This window comes from Mustelus asterias, chromosome 8, assembly GCF_964213995.1.
Source record: "Mustelus asterias chromosome 8, sMusAst1.hap1.1, whole genome shotgun sequence".
NCBI classification, from domain to species: Eukaryota; Metazoa; Chordata; class Chondrichthyes; order Carcharhiniformes; family Triakidae; genus Mustelus; species Mustelus asterias.
Genome location: NC_135808.1, coordinates 128,240,849 through 128,264,265, shown reverse-complemented (window position 1 = coordinate 128,264,265; position 23,417 = coordinate 128,240,849). Strand labels below are relative to the sequence as shown.

At 44.7% G+C, this 23,417-nt stretch overlaps 1 protein-coding gene across 3 annotated transcripts in view; it reads right to left on the bottom strand.

The window, feature by feature from the left end:
* Positions 1 to 23,417, bottom strand: part of gipc2 (GIPC PDZ domain containing family, member 2) — a 76,755-nt gene that overhangs the window by 4,193 nt on the left and 49,145 nt on the right. For 2 of the 3 annotated variants that reach the window (XM_078218949.1, XM_078218951.1), the window contains exons 2-4: positions 22,674 to 22,859; positions 10,035 to 10,215; positions 177 to 289 (exon numbers count right to left, since the gene is read on the bottom strand). In XM_078218949.1, coding sequence (XP_078075075.1) covers positions 177 to 289; positions 10,035 to 10,215; positions 22,674 to 22,859 — 480 coding nt within the window. Of the gene's footprint in view, positions 1 to 176; positions 290 to 10,034; positions 10,216 to 22,673; positions 22,860 to 22,987; positions 23,045 to 23,417 lie in introns of those variants that run through there. The other variant, XM_078218950.1, reaches the window with a different exon arrangement.

The following is a 23,417-nucleotide window of genomic DNA, read 5'->3' as shown; positions in this document are numbered from 1 at the left end:
ATAAACTTTAAACTTCGATTCCATATCACCTTCGGGAATCACACGGACTCAAAATATTAAGTCTGTTTCCCTCTCCAAAGATGTTGCCGGATCTGCTGGGCCTTTCCAACATCTTCTGCTTTTAGTCTAAATTTTTAGATCCTGTTCAGGAACTTATTCAGCTCTGTAGCACTTACCAATTCTTCAACAGTTGCAGGTCCCTTTGAACGCAATCGTAGTGTACCCCTCCCTGTGCCAATTTTGTTGTCACCACCAGGTCTTCCTCCTCGTGATCTTGGCTCAATGCTTTCTGAGAAAAAGGAAAGAAAGCTAAATTCACCGATAATATCTCCAAATGTCACAAAATGGGGCAAATACAACTTTTAACGCAAGTTACATTTCCTAAACTACAGCAAGAACTGGTCACAGCTCTTCATTCATCTACTCATCACATCTTACATAATGTCAAATCGTAACACCCTCAAAAGGTTTTGTGTAGCATAGAAAGGGAAAGACAGAACAGTGACAGAAAAAAAAATCACATTTAGATAGGGCCTTCCACATCCTTAAAGCAGCCCAAAATGCTTCAAAGGCCGCACGATGGCCTAGTGGTTAGCACTGCTGCCTCACAGCGCCCTGGGACCCGGGTTCAATTACCGGCTTTGAGGTCACTGTCACTGTAGGATTCTATGATTCTATGAAAGCCAAGTTATTACAAGTCACTGAAATATAGGGTGAAATAGCAACCAATTTCCACAGAACAAAATCACGAGTGACTGAGAAATGGCCAGAAAGAATGGATACGGCAGACCTGCATTATTACGCCACCTTAGATCATCTGTCAGAAATGTCTGGCCAAATTATGCCATCAAAGTGAGATGGCTGAACGGTGATCTAATCCAGTACTTCATTATGAAAGGTTCTCATAAGATTGATGTAGAGAAGTTGTTTACACTTTTGAGAGGGGGGGCTAGAGGCAAAGGGGAGATGAAAACTAGAACCACAAATTTAAGATAATCACTAATAAATCCCACAAGAAATCGAGAAAGGTCTTTCTCCAGAAAATGGTGAGAATGTGGAGTTTGCCACCACAAGGAGTAGTATAGTTTAAGAGCACGGAAACATTCAAGGGGAAGTTCAGTAAGCGTGTGAGGAAGAAAAGAATAAAAGATTATGCTAAGATTAGAAGAAAAGGGATAGAAGCAGGAGCATAGGCACAGCATGGATCAGACAGGCAAAATAGTCTGTTTCAGTTCTATATACACAATATAATGAAGTGTAGATTGTGCCTGGTCTTTCACTGAAGATATTGGAAATACATCACTTTCTTCCAAATCTGAATTTTTATTTGATTGAACAGGGAGGACATGATGGAATTCAGGGCAGGGAGACTGAAGCCGTCGTCACAAATAGAGGACATTTGAAGGCAGTGGGGGATGATAGCGTAATGCCTCTGAATGCACAGCTGTGTCAATCTCGGATTGTCAGGAGGGTTCTGAGCTACAAGCAAAAAACAAGAGATAGAGAAACTATGTTTTGGGTGATCCATAAGACATAGGAGCAGAATTAGGCCACTCGACCCATCAAGTCTGCTCCGCCATTCAATCATGGCTGATATTTTTCTCATCCCCATTCTCCTGCCTTTTCCCCATGACCCCTGATCCCCTCATTAATCAAGAACCTACCTCTGTCTTAAAGACACTCAGTGAGCTGGCCTCCACAGCCTTCTGCGGCAATGAGTTCCACAGAAGTTCCAAAGAGTTCCATAGATTTGGGCAGAATATTGTGTTAGGCAGTGAGAGATGTGTGAAAGTGCAGTTATACTTTGATTTATGCTCAAATTCTGAGGCATGAACAGAAAATGTTGGAAACACTCAGCCTCAGACAATATCTACAGACAAACCAAATTAATGGTTCTGGCCTGTGACCTTTCACCAAAACTGGAAGATCTTCTAGACTCAGTGATTTCAACGGCAAAAAAGTGCCACAGTGCGTTTTGAACCACTGGATTGTTGTTCCAATTTTATTACAACCTGCATTCATAACAACTTTAAATGTAGTGAAATATCTCAAGATATGCCACAGGCTCGTGATCAGAGAATCTGACATTGCTAACCTACAATATCTTATGAATTTCTTGTCTCATGACTCTCCTCGATTCCCTTTACTAACAGAATACTCACCTGGTGAATCAAATAGGAGAGAGAATTGGAACTGGCAAATCATTCTGCATAGCACCACCAAGTGGTCAGGTTTGAGGGCCATCACATATCAGTACTGCTTGCACTGAAGAACAAGTTCCATAACTATGATAACAAATGCATAATGCTTTTCTTAAAGTGATTTGATCGAAGGATAAAATATTGTCCCGAACATCAAGAAAAATTCCAAGTTTTATTCTGTACACCTCAGAGGGTAAACGGGCCTTGGTTTAAAGTTTCATCCAAAAGAAAGGATTTCTGACAGGACGACACTGGGAGTGTCAGCCTGGATTGTATTCGCAAATCTGTGGAATAGATTCAGACAAGAAAGTGCCACCTACAGAACCACACGGCAGTCACCGTTAAATCAGATTTGTGCAGTTTATTGCTGATGTATGAATAAGGAGAAGAGCACACCATCATTCACAGCATGTGTGAAAGCAGACAAACAAATCAATCCCAGATGGGCTGGTATATTGTTCATTGTATATCACTCTTGTCTAACCTCAGCCACTGTTTCCTTTGTGAGCTGCAGGCTTGCAATCAGTTGGTGGTTTAGAACATAGAAACAATACAGCACAAACAGGCCCTTCGGCCCACAAGTTGCACCGGTCATGTCCCTACCTACCTAGGCTTATATATAGGCTTACCTATAACCCTCAATCCTATTAAGTCCCATGTACTCATCCAGAAGTCTCTTAAAAGACCCTATCGAGTTTGCCGCCACCACCACTGACGGCAGCCGATTCCACTCACCCACCACCGAGTGAAAGACTTGCCCCTGACATCTCCTCTGCACCTACTCCCCAGCACCTGAAAACTGTGTCCTCTCGTAGCAGCCATTTCAGCCCTGGGAAAAAGCCTCCGAGAATGTACTTGATCCGATACTGACCAATGAACCTGGACAGGTGTCAGATCTCTCAGTGGGAGAGCATCTTGGGGATAGCGATCATAACTCTATCTCCTTTAGGTTTGCATTGCAAAAAGAGAGGATCAGGCAAGCTAGGAAAGCGTTTATATGGAGTAAGGGGAAATATGAAGACATAAGGCAGCAAATTAGAGGAGTAAATTGGAAGGAGGTATTCTCGGGGAAATGTACTGAAGAGAGGTGGCAGTTTTTCAAGGAATGTCTGTCTAGAGTTCTACAGGACAACGTTCCGAGCAGACAGGGAGGAGTTGGTAGGTTAAAGGAACCGTGGTGCACGAAAGCTGTGCGGGACCTGGTCAAGAAGAAAAGGAATGCATACAAAAGGTTCAGAGAGCTTGGCGGAGATAGGGATCTAGATGAGTATGCGGCTTGTAAGAAGGGACTAAAGGAGGAAATTAGGAGAGCCAGAAGGGGTCACGAGAAGGCCTTGGCAGGTAGGATTAAGGAAAACCCTAAGGCGTTCTATAAATATGCGAAGAGTAAAAGGATGAGACGTGAAGGAATAGGGCCTATAAAAGGTGAAGGCGGGAAAGTCTGTACGGAACCAGTAGAAATGGCAGAGGTGCTTAATGAGTATTTTGCCTCGGTTTTCACAGAGGAGAAGGACCTGGGTGGATGTACTGCGGGCTTGCGGTGGACTGAAAGGATTGAGTATGTGGACTTTAACAAAGAGGTTGTGCTGGAATCTTTGAATGGCATCAAGATAGATAAGTCGCCGGGTCCGGATGGGATGTACCCCAGGTTACTGTGGGAGGCGAGGGAAGAGATTGCAGAGCCTCTGGCGACGATCTTTGCGTCGTCGATGGAGACGAGAGAGGTGCCGGAGGATTGCAGATGTGGTTCCTATTTTCAAGAAGGGGAATAGGGATAGCTCAGGAAATTACCGACCGGTGAGTCTAACTTCAGTGGTTGGTAAACTGATGGAGAAGATCCTGAGGGACAAGATGTATGAGCATTTAGAAAGGTTTAGTATGCTCAAGAATACTCAGCATGGCTTTGTCAAGGGCAGATCGTGCCTTACAAGCCTGGTGGAGTTCTTCGAAAATGTGACTAAACACATTGACGAAGGGAAAGCGGCAGATGTGGTTTATATCGATTTTAGCAAGGCGTTCGATAAGGACCCCATGCAAGGCTTCTAGAAAAAGTGAGAGGACATGGGATCCAACGGGCTGCTGCCCTGTGGATCCAGAACTGGTTTGCCCAAAGGAGGCAGAGTGTGGGTATAGATGGGTCTTTTTCTAAATGGAGGTCGGTCACCAGTGGTGTGCCCCAGGGATCTGTTCTGGGACCCTTGCTGTTCGTCATTTTCATAAATGACCTGGATGAGGAAATGGAGGGATGGGTTGGTAAGTTTGCCGACGACACGAAGGTTGGTGGGGTTGTGGATAGTCTGGAGGGATGTCAGAAGTTACAGAGGGACATAGATAGGATGCAAGACTGGGCGGAGAAGTGGCAGATGGACTTCAACCCAGATAAATGCGTAGTGGTCCATTTTGGCAGGTCAAATGAGATGAAGGAGTACAATATAAAGGGAAAGACTCTTAGTACTGTAGAGGATCAGAAGGACCTTGGGGTCCGGGTCCATAGGACTCTAAAATCGGCCCCGCAGGTGGAGGAGGTGGTTAAGAAGGCGTATGGTGTGCTGGCCTTTATCAATCGAGGGATTGAGTTTAGGAGTCCGGGGATAACGATGCAGCTATATAAGACCCTCGTCAGACCCCACTTGGAGTACTGTGCTCAGCTCTGGTCGCCTCATTACAGGAAGGATGTGGAAAAGATTGAAAGGGTGCAGAGGAGATTTACAAGGATGTTGCCTGGATTGAGTGGCATGCCTTATGAGGATAGGCTGAGGGAGCTCGGTCTTTTCTCCTTGGAGAGATGTAGCATGAGAGGAGACCTAATACAGGTATATATGATGTTGAGAGGCATAGATCGGGTGGACTCTCGGAGGCTTTTTCCCAGGGTGGAAATGGCTGCTACGAGAGGACACAGGTTTCAGGTGCTGGGGGGTAGGTTCAGGGGAAATGTTAGGGGGAAGTTTTTCACATGGAGGGTGGTGGGCGAGTGGAATCGGCTGCCGTCAGTGGTGGTGGAGGCAAACTCAATAGGGTCTTTTAAGAGACTCCTGGATGAGTACATGGGACTTAATAGGATGGAGGGTTATAGGTAGGCCTAAAAGGTAGGGATATGTTCGGCACAACTTGTGGGGCCAAAGGGCCTGTTTTGTGCTGTAGTTTTTCTATGTTTCTATGTTTCTAATCCACCCTATCCAGACCTCTCAACATCTTGTACATCTCTATCAGGTCACCTCTCATCCTTCGTCTCTCTAAGGAGAAAAGACCAAGCTCCCTCAACCTATCCTCATAAGGCATGCCAACCAATCCAGGCAACATCTTTGTAAATCTTCTCGGCACCCTTTCAATCATTTCCACATCCCTCCTGTAATGAGGCGACCCGAACTGAGCACAGTACTCCAAGTGGGGTCTGACGAGGGTCTTATATAGCTGCATCTTTATCTCCCGACTCAACTCAATCCATCGACTGATGAAGGCCAGCACACCATACGCCTTCTTAACCACCTCCTCTACCTGTGAGGCCGATTTAAGAGTCCTATGGACCCGGACCCCAAGGTCCTTCTGATCCTCTACACTACTAAGAGTCTTACCCTTGATATTATACTCCTTCATCCCATTTGAGCTGCCAAAATGGACAACTACACATTTATCCGGGTTGAAGTCCATCTGCCACTTCTCCGCCCAGTCTTGCATCTTATGTCATGCTGCAGCTTCTGACATCCCTCCAAACTATCCACAACACCACCAACCTTCGTGTTGTCGGCAAACTTACCAACCCATCCCTCCACTTCCTCATCCAGGTCATTTATGAAAATGACAAACAGCAAGGGTCCCAGAACAGATCCCTGGGGCACTCCACTGGTGACCGACCTCCATTCAGAAAAAGACCCATCTACAACCACTCTCTCTGCCTTCTGCAAGCAAGATGTGGAGATGCCGGCGTTGGACTGGGGTAAGCACAGTAAGAAGTCTCACAACACCAGGTTAAATCCAACAGGTTTATTTGGTAGCAAATACCATAAGCTTTCGGAGCAATGCTCCTTCGTCAGATGGAGTGGTCTCTGTTCTCAAACAGGGCACAGAGACAGAAATCAAATTACAGAATACTGATTAGAATGCAAATCTCTACAGCCAGCCAGGTCTTAAATGTATAGACAATGTGGGTGGAGGGAGCATTCAACACAGGTTAAAGAGATGTGTATTGTCTCCAGACAGTACAGCTTGTGAAATTGTGCAAGTCCAGGAGGCACAATTTGCCAGTACCAGATCGAGTACAGCCTCTCCTCTTGTAGGCTTATCCACATGCTGTGTCAGGAAACCCTCCTGAACACACCTGACAAAGTCCTCCCCATCCAAACCCCTTACCCTAGAGATATTCCAATCGATGTTTGGGAAATTAAAGTCTCCCATATCGATAACCCTGTTATTACTGCATCTCTCCAGGATCTGTTTCCCTATCTGCTCCTCAACATCCCTGTTACTGGTTTCTAACGTGGAACATTTTGACAGCAGGTTCAGATTAACTGAACACCCTACTCACCAACAAGCAGCTTGGGAATGGCAAGAGGTACATCTCTCCCCTCCTGGTCTGAACCCTAGGCAACCTGCATTAAGATAGACCTTACTATGTCCTCATTGCCATGGACCAACCGACTCAAGAACAGCTTCTTCGCTGCTGCTGTCAGACCTTTGAATGGACTTTTCAGTATTTTCGGTTTATATTTCAAACTCAAATCAGCCTAAAATTAAGGTAGTGCAGCACCAAATATTCCACCCAAATTCATGAATCACCCAGAACATAGCCTCCGATTTCTCACTTAAACCTCAGCTCCTCGAGAGGTTGACTCTTTAGCTATCCAAATCCTGCAAACTCTAATTCTTCTGAAACTCTTCAGCTATCACTCCCTCTATCTTCACATGGTCTCCCTTGGTGATGATGACTTCAGGCTCCCTCTCGGATTCCATCACTTCCGGCTTGCTCAGAGACTGTCCTGCAAATCATTCTTCCAAGTCTAAAACTGAAGTCATTTTTTTCTAATATCTGCAGTTATGGATCAGTCACGAACTATACTGAGACTGCAGCACAGAAACAAGTCATTTGGCTCAACTAGTGTATATCAGCGTATCTGCTCCTCCCCCCACCCTTCTGCATCTGATGTCATCAGCATTATCTCTCATTCCTTTCTCGTGTCTATCCAGTTTCCTCTCAAGTGCTTTTCAAATGACTGTATTAAATTGAATCTCTAATGGGTGATTAGATCTTTTCCATGGAATCCCTACAGTAGAGAATGAAGCCATTCATCCCTTTCAGTCTGCACCGACTGTCCGAAAGAGCATCTTGCCCAGTCCCAGTCCGCTGTCCTATCCCCATAAACCCACACAATTAGCTTGGCTAATCCACCTAACCTACACATCTATGGTCGCCAAGGGTCAATTTAACATGGCCAATCCACCTAGCCCGCACATCTTTGGACTATGCGAGGAAACCGGAGCACCCGGTGGAAACCCACACAGACACAGGAAGAACTTGCAAACTCCGCACGTACGGTCACCCAAGACTGGAATCGAATTCAAGTCCCTGGTGCTGTGAAGCAGCAATGCTAACCATTGTACCACCATGCTGCCCTTATGATCACGTACGAGAAAAGGTCATGTATGATAAAAAAGACCCCAAGCCACACGGTGAATGAAATATGAAATTAGATACAAATTTTTTTTTGAGAGTTCATTTATTTACAGAATGCAGCAATACGTGCACTTGCCTCCTGCCCACTGTCTCCCAACATCCTCTCTCTGCTCTTTTGGAAACAGGACAAATTACCCAAAGATGAAATTAACTAACTAGTTAAATTAAAGAAACCCACGCAGACAGCTGTAATAATAGAAAGCTTAGCCCTTAGCAGCATAAAGTGTTGTGAAGCATTTACAAATTAATTTCCAGATTGAGTTGTTTGCTGAGGAGCTGTGGTTGGAAACACTTCCAAGTGTCTCGTTAAATGTATTTTCAGAAGATTTTAAACATATGGTGATCTGGCATAGAATCTGGCATAGAAACCCACGCAAACTCCACACAGACAGTTACCCAAGGCCAGAATCGAACCCGGGTCCCTGGTGCTGTGAGGCAGCAGGACTAACCACCATGACACCATGCCGCCCTATTTTTGCACCTCTATATATTTACACTCGTCCCAAATATGGGGCCGCCTCATTTTTTCACACCAAAATACACAATCTCATTCAGTGATATCAGAATCCATTTGTTAATTACATCCCCATTCTACAATTTTATTCACAGTAGACCACTGCAGTATGACAGGATACAAGTCCAACAGACACACCTGATTCAACAAAATAGCCACCTGGTATATCGAAGAAACTTCAATGCCTAACACGTCTTGCCAGGCAACACTGAATTTATACGCATTTACTGGAAGATGTTGTAATCTGCCAAATCCCTAATTAAACCACATTAAAGGCTAATTCATAGCTTTCCAGCAAGTCAATTTTAAAAAAGCGAATTACTGTGGATGCTGGAGTCAAACAAAAACAGAAAACGTTGGAAGTCATATAGATGCTAAACATTAGCACTATTCTATTTTCACAGACGCTGTCAGACCTGCTGAGATTTAACAGCTGTTTCTTGTCATCTGTTCTCTTTTAAGTGCAAATCTTTCAAGTTTTAGACAGATTAGATCCATGTTAAATTAGGCAATGGAAAAAGTTGCTATGTGTGTGTGCATGCACGCGTGCGCTGTGGGGGGGTTGGCTCAAAATGGTCATGTTAAGTTACATTCTATGCCAGATCACCATATGTTTAAAATCTTCTGAAAATACATTTAACGAGACACTTGGAAGTGTTTCCAACCACAGCTCCTCAGCAAACAACTCAATCTGGAAATTAATTTGTAAATGCTTCACAACACTTTATGCTGCTAAGGGCTAAGCTTTCTATTATTACAGCTGCGATCTTTTTAAACATTTTAACGTTATTCTACATTGATAGGCCACTGAAGACAGATTACTAACAAGTAAAGTTGGCATATTATTTCAGATCAGGTTAAATGGGCAAAGAGAGGTAGGACAGGATTGGGGGGATAGAACACTCCCAATTTCCGTGGGGTTGCCAAATTCTTCACAAGCTTCTAAGTCTTCACCCCAAACACAGAGGAATTGAGTGCTTTTAGGCATCTACTTGCCAACAAAGAGCATCCAACCGTTGCACATATTCAGTCCAGTCCCCATTCTCTTGCACAAACTCACTGACAGTCCTGAACATAGTCATGATGTTAACTTCTTTGTCGGTGGACTCTCAAACCCGCCAATCAGAACCTTCGACCGCTGCTCACGTTGCAAACTAGCGGCTTACTCTGCAAATCGTCATAGTGCCATGCTGAACCTCGGATTTTTCTTTTCCTTTTAGTTTGCCATTTTCTCCTCATCATCAAAAAAATGCTGTAACTTGGCCACAAAAGGGTTGTCAAACGCATTGTGATAAGTCAACTTCCAAAAATATCAAAATACAGTAAACATGGACTCAGAACTGGAGGCAGCTAGTTAACACAGGTCCCTCATGGTAAGACTTAAGCCCACGAATGCCCGCATTACCAATGACATCACCCACGCTTGCTCATACCCGCTAAAGACTCAGAATATAGATTGAAAATAGGAAGATGCTCTATAATAGTTAGGAGGATTGGCCATGCAAAATTCTCCCTCAGTGTACCCGAACAGGCGGCAGAATGTGACGACTGGGGGATTTTTCACAGTAACTTCATTGTAGTGTTAATGTAAACCTACTTGTGACTAATAAGTAAACTTTATAAATAAACTTTATACTTTACTTTTACTTACCAAATGCTTTTGTAGTTTCTACCAGTTTCATTGTGAATGTTTGGCCTTTCGGCAACTCTTTCAGCATCTTGGCCACTTCATAGTGTCGACAACCTACCACACCCTGACCATTGATCGATTCAATGTGATCGCCAATGAGGATTACTTTAACTCGATCGATGATGCTGTTCTCTTTAATGCGCTGGAAAAGGAGACAAAAAGAGAGAGAGAGAGTGAGAACATGCTCAAACACAGCGAGGGAAAAGCAGCAAGAACTTATTTCCAAAAGTCTGCACCAAAAACGCAGCTTTATGGGTGCTAACAGACCCAATAAATCTGCTACATTTTTGTTATTCCTTCATGATAAATACAACCCTCTGCGATATCTATGCTCCTCCAATGAAAGCCTCTTGTGTAACTCCAACTTCCATCGCTCCACCAAGTTGTTGTCTTCAATAAGGATGCATTATTTTCAGTTGGAATAATTTTCTATGAAATCTTCAGGCTAGGAAGGCAACATGATGGTTGATTATTGATGATGTTGATGTTCTGCCTGATGCCTTGGCTGATGGAAGTACTGCCCAGTGTACCATGTTTTCTTTCTGATTTTCTCATGGCAAGGCAGAGCCACATTTAATATCTTTTCTCCTGTCTCAACCATGCTCACAGCTCCCGCTTCTCCAAACAGGTACCCTCCCTCGCTGCTCCACTTAATTGTGTCTCAGAACGGGCAGCAAGAGTGGGAGGGAAATAAGAGTGATTGGAAGAATTGGAGCAGCAAGCGGAAGAGACAATCTGTGACTGAAGGGGCAACACTTCATAGATTCTGTCTCTCCCACGCTCACTGCTCCTCCAATCAAACTCTATTATTTTTCCACTCTCTCTGACGCCAGCAATTGTTCAACCCAGGATCCTAGGACAGCATGGCGGCACAGTGGTTAGCACTGCTGTCTCTCAGCACCACAGGCCCGGGATCGATTCCTGGTTTGGGTCAGTGTGTGTGGAGTTTGCGCGTTCTCCCCATGTCTGCGTGGGTTTCCTCCGGGTGCTCCAGTTTCCTCCCAGTCCAAAGATGTGCGGGCTGGGTGGATTGGCCATGCTAAATTGCCCCTCAGTGTCAGGGGGACGAGCTTGGGTAAAAGCATGGAGTTATGGGGATAGGGCCTGGGTGGGATTGAGGTTGGTACAGACTCGATGGGCCGAATGGCCTCCTTGTGTACTGTAGGAATTCTACAGAAGGGCAATAAGGTAAAGTAATATTAAATGGGGACAACCTTTCTTGATCCCTTCACTTGTCTTTGCTTATCAGGACTTCTTGTGACCTTGCAAGGTCTAATTTGTCCGCTGACCCTGGAGAGGTGGAGAAGAATATTCCAGCACTTGGGGCCTAGGCAACTGCAAGCACAACCACCAATAATGGAGCAACTAAAACTGGACATGCACAAGAGGCCAGAATTAGAGGAGCACACTCTTGCTCAAAAACGCATTTGAAGATGAGCCCAATAACTAAGGCAAGTCAGTTTAACCTCGGTGGTGAGGAAACTTCTGGAAACAATTTAGAATTAAAATTAATAGCCGCTTGGGCAAATGTGCATTAATTATTAAAAGCCAGCATGGAATTACTGGCTTTGAGATTTTTGATGAGGGAACAGAGATGATTGTTGACGATAATGTCTTGATGGGGTGATCAGAAGGCATTTGATAAAGTGCCACAAAACAGATATGCAGTCAAAGTTATAGGTCATGGAGTAAAAGGGACAGTAACAGCACGGATACAAAATTAGCTCGAGTGACAGGAAATAGTACTGGTTAATGGATGTTTTATGAACTGGAGGAAGGTTTGTCATGGTGTTTGCCATGGCTCAGTGTTGGGACCCTTGCACTTCCTGATACATTAATGACCTAGGTCCTGGTGTACAGGACACAATTTCAACATTTATAAAACTTAAAAGCATTGTAAACGGAGAGAAGTGTGTGTAGAACTTCAAAAGGACGTAGACATGTTGGTGAAATGGGCAGGCCAGTGACACAAATTAAATGCAGGGAGGCATGAAGTAATTCAATTTGGTAGGACAAACATAGAATACAGGGTACAATTCGAAAGGGAGCGTAGAAACAGAGGAGCCTGTATGTTTTTGAGTATAAATCATTGTAGGTGGCAGGACAGGCGGAGAGACTGGCTAATAAGGAATATAATATCCACGGCTTCACTTATATAGGCACAGAATATAAAAGCAGGGCAGTTATACATCGCAAACATTGGGTCGGCCTCAACTGAAGTGAAGAGTCCAGTTCTGAGTGTCACATTTGAGGAAAGATTTGAAGGCATTAGAGAGATGCAGAAAAGATTGACAAGAATGGCCCCAGTGCTGAGGAACTTCAACGATGCAGATGGATTGGAGAAGTTCAGGAAAGTGGCATTCAGTAAATCAACCCTACGGAGAGCCGGTGCATCCTGAAAGGACCAAATACAGGTGGCCTCCTTCCAGGATTCCAGGAATTGGAGAAGCAATCTCCACTGGTTGGAGTCATACCCAGCACAAAATAAAATTATTGTGGTTGTCAGACTGCAATCATCTCAGCCCTAGAACACCATCCTCGGTTCAACCATAGAACATAGAACAGTACAGCACAGAACAGGCCCTTCGGCCCACGATGTTGTGCCGAGCTTTATCTGAAACCAAAACATCTTCCAAAACAATCTTCCGAAACAAACCATCTTCAGCTGTTTCAATGACCATCCCTCGAGGAAAGGGGATTAGGAGCAGGATGTTCACTAATGATTACATGGTGTATTGGTAACTCATTGATAACTCTTCAGATTCTGGAGCAAGTCTCTGAGTGCATGCAGCTAAACCTGGACAATATTCAGGCTGGGATGGTAATATTCGCAAGACACAAGAACCAGGCAATGAGCATCTCCAACAGAAACTTGAAAAATATCCAGAGTGCTGAGGATGTGGAACTAGTTACCATAAGATATCAGAGCAGAATTAGACCATTTGGCCCAGAGTCTGCTCCGCCATTCAATCATGGCTGATATGATTCTCACCCCCATTCTCCTGCCTGCTCCCCGTAACCCTTGATCCCCTTATTGATCAAGAACCTATCTATCTCTGTCTTAAAGACACTCAGTGACCTGGCCTCCAGAGCCTTCTACTGCAAAGAGTTCCACAGATTCACCACCCTCTGGCTGAAGAAATTCCTCCTCATCTCAGTTTTAAAGGAGCGTCCCTTCACTCGGAGGTTGTGCCTTCGGGTTCTACCACTCGGGTGGCAGAAGTGATGAGTATAGGTATTTAAAGGACACGGGGAGAACATGCAGACTCTGCACAGACAGTGACCCCAGCTGAGAATCAAACCCAGGCTCCCTGGTGCTGTGAGGCAGCAGTGCGAGGACAAAACTCGACAAGACATTTATAGGACAAAACTAGACGAGCATATTAGAAGGGAATAAAGGGTTAAGATAATGGATTTAGAGGAAAAATGGGAAGAAGCTCAAGGGTAACATAAATACTGGCTATCCTATTCCTGTGCCATACATTCTATACAAGAGATAATCTAACCATCTCCCCATGATACTACCATCGGTGAAACTCCACCATCAACATCGTGGACAGGATTTTTGGCCAGTTAGGTTCATGGAAGCCAATAGGTTTTTAATATAAAAATTGGAGGTCAGGATCCTAATCTACTCATTCTTGTTTTCTGCATGTTTTCATTTTGCACTTTTTTTTAGGAATGCATTTGAAGTGCCAGCTGAGAGATGGCTGTACAATAGTCTGCACATGGCCTCTCACTGCCACTAGATGGCAATGCAGTACATCTTCACAATGTTATCACTGTGGACAGGCCCCAACAAACAATAATACACAATTTCATCAATTTGCATTCAGGCATTACCTTGGTAGGAGTTTAAAATTCCCCCTATTTCTCTATCTATCCAACTCACTGACCCAACCCGACAGGCAACTAGTGATTTTTAAAATTCATTTGTTGGACATGGGTGTCGCTGGCCGGCCAGCATTTATTACCCATCCCTAGTTGCCCTTGGAGGGCAGTTGAGAGTCAACCACATTGCTGTGGCTCTGGAGTCACATGTAGGCCAGACCAGGTAAGGACGGCAGATTTCTTTCCCTAAAGGACATTAGTGAACCAGATGGGTTTTTGCGACAATCGACAATGGTTTCATGGTCATCAGTAGATTCTTAATTCCAGATATTTTTCATTGAATTCAAATTCTACCATCTGGGGTGGCGGGATTCGAACCCGGGGTCCCCAGAACATTAGCTGAGCCCCTGGATTAATAGTCAAGCGATAACACCACTAGGCCATCATCTCCCCATGAAAGATGCAGAACAAGCAGATAGTAGGGCCGGCTGAAGGGTCCAACAGTGCTCAACCAAACAACGCAGATTCGTGTCCAACCTTCCCAACGTCAATCGAGATAGAAACATAGAAACTAGAAGCAGGAGTAGGCCATTTGGCCCTTCGAGCCTGCTCCGCCATTCATTTTGACCATGGCTGATCATCGAATTCAATGTCCTGATCCCGCCTTCCCCTCATATCCCTTGGCCACTTTAGCCCTAAGAACTATATCCAATTTCTCCTTGAAATCACACAACGTTTTGGCCTCAACTACTTTCTGTGGTAGTGAATTCCACACATTCACTACCATTCTTCTGGACGAAGAAATGTTTCCTCACCTCAGTTCTAAAAGGTTAACCCCTTATCCTCAAACTATGACCCCTGATTCTGGACTCCCCCACCATTGCGAACATTTATTCTGAATCTACCCTGTCCAACCCTGTTAGAATTTTCAGTTTCTCTAAGATCCCCTCTCACTCTTGTAAACTCTAGTGAATATAATCCTAACCGACTTAGTCTCTCCTCATATAACAGACCTGCCATCCCAGGAATCAGACAGGTAAACCTTCGCTGTACTCCCTCTGTAGCCAAGACATCCTTTCTCAGATAAGGACACCAAAACTGCACACCATACTCCAGGTGCGGCCTCACCAACTGCAGCAAAACATCCCGATCCTCAAATCCTCTCGCTATGAAGGCCAAGATACCATTTGCCCTCTTTATCGCTTGCTGTACCTGAGCATTTGCTTTTAGCAACTGATGATTGAGGACTCCACGGTCTCGTTGAGTATCCACCTCTCTCAATTTACACCCATTCAAGTAATAATCTGTCTTCCTATTATTGCTACCAAAGTGGATAACCTCACATTTATCCACATTATACTGAATCCACCATGCAGATGCCCACACACACAGCCTATCCAAATCACGCTGAAACATCTCTGCATCCTTCTCACAGCTCACCCTCCCACCCAACATTGTATCATCTGTAAATTTGGAGATAATACATTCAGTTGCCTCTTCCAAATCATTAATATATAATGTGAACGGTTGGGGTCAAAGAAAATTACAGCACAGGAACAGGCCCTTCGGCCCTCCAAGCCTGCACTGATTATGCTGTCCGACTGAACTAAAACCCCCTACCCTTCTGGGGACCATATCCCTTCATTCCCAACCTATTCATGTATTTGTCAAGACGCCCCTTAAAAGTCACTATCGTATCTGCTTCCAGTACCTCCCCTCGGCAACAAGTTCCAGGCACCCACCACCCTCTGTGTAAAAAAACCTGCCTCATACATCTCCTTTAAACCCCTGCACCTTAAACCTATGCCCCCTAGTAATTGACTCTTCCACGTTGGGAAAAGCTTCTACCCACTCTGTCCATGCCCCTCATAATCTTATGGACTTCTATCAGGTCGCCCCTCAACCTCCATTGTTCCAGTGAGAACAAACCAAGATTCTCCAACCTCTCCTCATCGCTAATGCCCTCCATACCAGGCAACATCCTGGTAAATCTTTTCTGTACCCTCTCCAAAGCCTTCACATCCTTCTGGTAGTGTGGCAACCAGAATTGAATACTATATTCCAAATGCAGCCTAACTAAGGTTCTATAAAGCTGCAACATGACTTGCCAATTTTTAAACTCAATGCCCCGGCCGATGAAGGCAAGCATGCCGTCTGCCTTCCTGACTTCTCCACCGGTGTTGCCACTTTGTGATCTGTGTACCTGTACACCCAAACCCCTCTGCCTATCAATACTCTTAAGGGTTCTGCCATTTACTGTATATTTCCTAACTGTATTAGGCCTTCCAAAATGCATTACCTCACATTTGTCCGGATTAAACTCCATCAGCCATCTCTCCACCCAAGTCTTCAACCGGTCTATATCCTGCTGTATCCTCCGATGGTCCTCATCACCATCCGCAAATACACCAACCTTTGTGTTGGCCGCAAACGCACTAATCAAACCAGTTACATTTTCCTCCAAATCATTTATATATATTACAAACAGCAAAGATCCCAGCACTGATCCCTGAGAAACGCCACTTGGTCACAGCCCTCCATTCAGAAACGCACCCTTCCACTGCTACCTTCTGTCTTCTATGACCGAGTAAGAAGTCTCACAACACCAGGTTAAAGTCCAACAGGTTTATTTGGTAGCAAAACAGACTACTTCTATGACTGAGCCAGTTCTATATCCACCTTACCTCTGATCCCATGCGACTTCACCTTCTGCACCAGTCTGCCATGAGGGACCTTGTCAAAGGCCTTACTGAAGTCCATGTAGACAACATCCACTGCCCTACCCTCATCAATCATCTTCGTCACTTCCTTGAAAAACTCGATCAAGTTAGTGAGACACGACCTCCCCTTCACAAAACCATGTTGTCTCTCACTAATACGTCCACTTATTTCCAAGTGGGAGTAAATCCTGTCTCGAAGAATCCTCTCCAATAATTTCCCTACCACTGACGTAAGGCTCACCTGCCTGTAATTACCTGGATTATTCTTGCTACCCTTCTTAAACAAAGGAACAACATTGGCTATTCTCCAATCCTTTGGGACCTCCCCATGGCCAGTGAGGATGCAAAGATTTCTCTCAAGGCCCCAGCAATTTCATCCCTCGCCTTTCTCAGTAGTCTGGAGTATATCCCATCAGGCCCTGGGGACTTGTCTACCTTCATGCTTCTCAAGAACCCCAATACTCCTCCTTTTTGATCTCAACATGACTCAAACTATCTACACACCCTTTCCCAGACTCATCATCCACCAAGTCCTTCTCTTTGGTGAATACTGACGCAAAGTACTCATTTAATACCTCGCCCATTTCCTCTGGCTCCACGCATAGATTCCCTCCCTTGTCCTCGAGTGGACCAACCCTCTCCCTGGCTACCCTCTTGCTCATTATATTAAAAGCCTTGGGATTTTCCTTAATCCTGCTGGCCAATGACTTTTCGTGATCCCTTTTAGCCCTCCTTACACATTGCTTAAGTTTCTTTCTATTTTCCTTGTATTCCACACTTGTTTCATGTGTTCCCAGCCTCCTCGCCTTGACAAACGCTTCCTTTTTTTCTTTGACTAGGCTCACAATATCTCTCGTTATCCAAGGTTCCCAAAACTTGCCAAGCTTATCCTTTGTCCTTACAGGAATGTGCCGGTCCTGAATCCCTATCAACTTGCACTTGAAAGCCTCCCACATGACAGATGTTGATTTGCCCTCAAACATCTGCCCCCAAACTACATTCTTCAGTTCCTGCCTAATATTGCTGTAATTAGCCTTTCCCCAATTCAGCACCTTAGCTTGAGGACTACACTTATCTTTATCAGTACCTTAAAGCTTACTGAATTGTGGTCACTGTTCCCGAACTGCTCCCATACGGAAACGTCGACCACCTGGCCGGGCTTATTCCCCAATACCAGGTCCAGTACGGCCCCATCCCTAGTTGGACTATGTACATTCTGTTTCAAGAAGCCCTCCTGGATGCTCCTTACAAACTCTGCCCCAGCACTAAGTGAGTCCCAGTCAATATAGGGGAAGTTAAAATCTCCCACCAGAACAACCCTGTTACATTTACACCTTGCCAGAATCTGCCTACATATCTGTTCCTCTATCTCCCACTGGCAGTTGGGCAGCCTATAGTAAACCCTCAACATTGTGACTACACCCTTCCTATTCCTGAGCTCTACCCATATTGCTTCGCTGTGTGAGCCCTCCAAGGTGCCTCCCGCAGTACAGCTGTGATATTCTCCTTAACTAGTGCAACTCCCCCACCCCTTTTACATCCCCCTCTATGCCGCCTGAAACATCTGGATCCTGGAACCTTAAGCTGTCAATCCTGTCCTTGTCTCTATAATAGCAACAACATCATAGTTCCAAGTATTAATCCAAGCTCTAAGTTCATCTGCCTTACCTGTTACACTTCTCTCATTGAAACAAATGCACTTGAGTCCACCAGACCCTCTTTGATTAGCAACCACACCTTGCCTGCTCTTTCTGAGTCTTACTGGCCCTACTCTCTGGTTTCCTTTCAGTTAATTCACCTTTGCTTTGGTTCCCATCCCCCTGCCAAACCAATTTAAATCCTCCCGTGTGACACGAACAAACCTCCTGGCCAGAACATTTATGCCCTTCCAGTTTAGATGCGACCCGTCCCTCTTGTACAGGTCCCACCTGCCCCGAAGAGATCGCAATGGTCCAGATATCTGAAACCCTCCCTCCTACACCAATTGTATAGCCACAGGTTGAGCTGTACTATCTTCCTATTTCTAGCCTCACTGGCACATGCTGTCCTAGCACAGATCCCTGTGGAACTCCACTCGTCACTGACTGCTAATCTTCGGTGAAATCTCTCTGCCGTCTCTACTGGATGTTCTTCTCCTGTTTGTCTCTGGAGGGGCTTTTCCTCTGCCCACTCTACAGTCAGGGTGACTGCAGTGACTTCTCCCAGAATGCCCCTCAATGAAGTCTCCCTGCCGCCTCTGCTGAGATTGTGTGAAACTGAGGGAGGGCGGCACAAGTGGGCACCTGGATGGAATGCCATTGTCCAAATCATTCGAATTTTAACTTGAGGGACATGAGTTATGACAGTTTCAGAGGCTGTATTGACATGAACAACTATATACATAGGGTGTCCTGAAAGATGACACCTGTCAAAAGGTATACAGTTCAATGTGTTAGGGAAGTAAAAAATGCACATAAGTGTTAGAAGGACTTTGGTAGTTCTGTAACCAAGTTCAAATTCAGGATTGATAGACACTGCTGAGTGAAATTGAAGTCATTGACAAAAGGAACATTATGTAATATTAAAACAGAACAGGATTGTGAAGAAACAACCTGGAAAGTGATTGCCAAAAAGGGAAAGACCTCTGAATTCACCGAGACCTCCCCTGCGGTGATTTCACTGGAAACATGTAGATTCTTAAGTGCTGTTTGTGAAGTGCATCTTTGTCCAGTGGTTTTCATATGCTTAATAAATTTGTGAATATCTACCTATAATTCTGTGAACCTTCTCAGTTACTCTGGAAACTAACAACATGCATCCTCCAACACCCTAATCCATTCGACTACTTAACTTAGGTAGCAAAATTATTGTTCTAACTAAAGGACACAAAAAAGGTCATTACCCAGGGCAAACACAGAGCAGTAATGACTTCCTCCCCTTTGCCAACATTGTTGACAGAATAAGCACTGCACAATGACCTCCTGGCTGGCGTTTTTTTTTACTTTGTAGGCTGCCTTTGGAAACATACATACCCACACCCAACCCTTTTGACGCTTCCCTTCCGCTCCAGGCCAGTTGTCGGAAACCAACATTTCATTTCCAGTTCCTTCATTTGGAACTGAGTATTAGTTTATCCCCAATCCATTAGCACAATGAAAATGTATTTTCCATCTACATCAAATACCGGCCTTTTAAATTTTAGTTTTATCATAGAAAAGTATAGCACTGGAGGTGGCCATTCAGCCCATCGTGCTTGTGCCAGCTCTGTGAAAGAGCTATGCAACGAGTCTCCCTTACTCTTTCCCTGTAGCCTTGTAAACTTCCAATTTGAAAGTCTTTATCTAATTCCTTTTTAAAGTCACTGAAGTTAAAGTTTATTTATTAGTCACAAGTAAGACTTACATTAACACTGCAATGAAGTTACTGTGAAATACCCCTAGTCGCCACAGTCCGGCGCCTGTTCGGGCCAATGCACCTAACCAGCACGTCTTTCAGAATGTGGGAGGAAACCTGAGCACCCGGAGGAAACCCACGCAGACACGAGGAGAACGTGCAAACTCCAGACACAGTGACACAAGCAGGAATCAAACCCGGGTCCCTGGCGCTGTGAAGCAGCAGTGCTAACCACTGTGCTACTATTGACTGTGCTCCCACTATAATTTTAGGCAGCACATTCCCGATTACCTGAACTCACTACATTTAAAAAAAAAATGTTCTCATCTTCACTCCGAGATTCCCATACAATCTCAAACTTTCTTAGCTTCATAGCTTACATTTCTGAAATGCAGTGGTTACAAAAGTTAATGAGTAATCTAAGCTGCGCCGTAGACAGCTAAACCCAGAGAACTTTCTAGTCCAGGGCATCATGCAGTAAAAATGACTCTATATCCAACCAGGAAAGGCGCTGCCGTACAGATTTGCTTGGCATTGAGTTACCACCATTAAGCTAAATAAAGTTCTCTGACCTTTGCACAAGTACAAAGCACGCAAACAGCCTTCCCAAGATCGTAATGTTTACTTATCACTGTCACCTCAGGGTGGATCTGAATGCAAATCGGTAAAACGTCAAATATATACACGTGGAATAGGCTTTTACGCTCCTTTGCTCCCAGCACACCAGGGTCTGCAGTACTTAAACTTTGTAAAGACCGTTTAAAAAAGACTAACCATTTTACTGAGTGGGGATTTTAAAAATTCATTTATGGGATGTGGGCGTCGCTGGCTAGGCCGGCATTATTGCCCATCCCCAATTTCCCTTGAGGTGGTGGTGGTGAGCTGCCTCCTTCAACTCAATGTGGTGCTGGTACACCCACAGTGCTGTGAGCGAAGTTCCAGAATTTTGACCTAGCGACAGTGAAGGAACGGGGATTTATTTCCAAGTTAGGATGGTGGGCGACTTGGAGGGAGCTTCCAAGTGCCGGTGTTTCCTTCTATCTACTGCCTTTGTCTTTCCAGATGGTAGCAGTTGTGGGTTTGGAAGGTGCTATCGAAGGAGCCTTGGCAGGTTCCCACAATGCATCTTGTAGATGGTACACATTGCTGCCATTGTGCGTCGGTGCTGGGGGGGGGGGGGGGGGGGGGGAGTGAATGGAGTGCCAATCAAGTGGGCTGCTTTATATTGGATGGTGTCGAGCTTCTTGTGTTGTTGTTGGAGCTGCACCCATCCAGGTTAGCAGAGAGCATTCCATCACACTTTTGACTTATGCCTTGTAAATGGCGGACAGGCCTTGGGGAGTTACTTGCCGTAGGATTCCTAGCCTCTGACCTGTTCTTGTGGTCAAAATATTTATCTAACTAGTCCTGTTCATTTTCTGGTCAATGGTAACCCTCAGGATTCTGATAGTGGGGGATTCAGCAATGGTAATGCCACTAAAGGTCAAGGGGCAATGGTTAGATTCTCTCTTGTTGATGTAACACGGTGGCACAGTGGTTAGCACTGCTGCCTCACGGTGCCAGGGACCTGGGTTCGATTTCTGGCTTGGGTCACTGTCTGTGTGGAGTCTGCATTTTCTCCCCGTGGCTGTGTGGGTTTCCTCCGGGTGCTCCGGTTTCCTCCCACACTCTGAAAGACATGTGGGTTAAGTTAATTGGCCATGTTAAATTCTCTGTGTACTTGAACAGGCGCCAGAGTGTGACAACTAGAGGATTTTCACAGCAACTTAATTGCAGTGTTATCATGTAAGCCTAATGTAAGCCTAATAAATAAACGTATAAACTTTATGATCATTATCTGGTACCTGTGCAGCAGGAGTGTTACTTGTCAGTCCAGACCTGGCTCTTGTCCAGGTCTTGCTGCATTCGGACATGGACTGCTTCAGTATCTGAGAAGTTGCAAATGGTACAGTGAACTTCCCGGCTTCTGGCCTTAGGATGGAACGTTATTGATGAAGCAGCTGAAGGTGGTCGGGCCTAGGACACTGCCCTGAGAACTCCTGCAGTGATCTCCTGGGACTGAGATGATTGATTATCAAACCAAACTAATAACCTTATCAATGAATGCGGGTGATACACCGACAGGAATTACAGAAAGAGAACACTATTGGCATCATGTGCCTGTGCAAGTTCTACAGTAGGATCAACACTGCCTAATTTCATCCATTTTTAAGTTGGATTCCCTAGATATGGGTGCCACCAGCAATACCCAAATCTATTTCCCATCCCTCGTCAGGTTTAAGGTGGTGTGATGAACCATCTTCTTGAACAATTCAGACTGTATAATGAAGCCATTTCCACGCTGCTGTGAGGGAACTTCCAGGATTTGACCCAGCAACAATGAGGGAGCAATGATATATGTCCAAGTCAGGATGGTGTATAATTTGCATATGACAGCATCCTCACATTCTTTTCAAAGATCACAGAATTATTCAACAATTATAGAAAATGAAAGTGGAAAAACAGTTTCAACTTCGCTAATTACATTGCTAACAACAGTGGTAAAATTTGCATTTGCTTTAATCAGGCAAAAACAACAGAAACCAACAGGGAAAAGGCTGCAACAATTTGGCAATATTTCGGTTGCAAACCCAAGTGCCATTTTCTCCACTTGCACAGACATAGGATTGAAACTTACTTTGATGAAAGCGAATCCTGCCCCGTTGTCAGTTATAGTTAACCCCAGAGCATCCTCCGCTTTAAACACATCAACTTCTTTCTTCAGACCTTTTGTGTGCGCAAAAATGAAATCTTCCAAGCCAATCTGTCCCCCAAGGAGCTTTTCCATGTCAATTCTGTGCGTATTCAATGTGCAGAATAGAATCTGTGTGCAAGAAAAAACATCGACGGTGAATATAGGAAAACAGGGGAATCGATCAGACAGGATGACACCGGTCACTCACAAGCTGACTATTTACAGAATTTATGGAAAGTCACAAAACAAATTCCAACCCATTCAGCCTTTTCAACTCGTGCATTGCCCAATTCCTTCATCCCACCATTGCTGATGGTGTTTTTAGCCCTCTAGGTGGCAAGATCTGGAATTCCCTCACTAAACCATTCCACCTTCTCTCTTACGAGCAGCTCGTATCGCCTACCTTTATAACGAAGATTATGGTCAGGTTTCCTAATATCTCATGTGGCGTGGTGCCAGGAGGCTGTTCAGTCCGTCGTGATCATGTAAGCTCTTTGCACAAGCAACTCAATTAACCCCACTCCCCTGCCCTTTTCCCATTGTCCTGAAATAGTTTTTCCTTTTCAGATAATTCTCTCATTTTCTTTTGAACGCCTCAATTCAGGCAGCCTGCATTACACCTCGGGCAGTGCATGCTACGTTGGAACCACTCACTGGATAAACAATGTCTCAGGTTGCCTTTGCTTT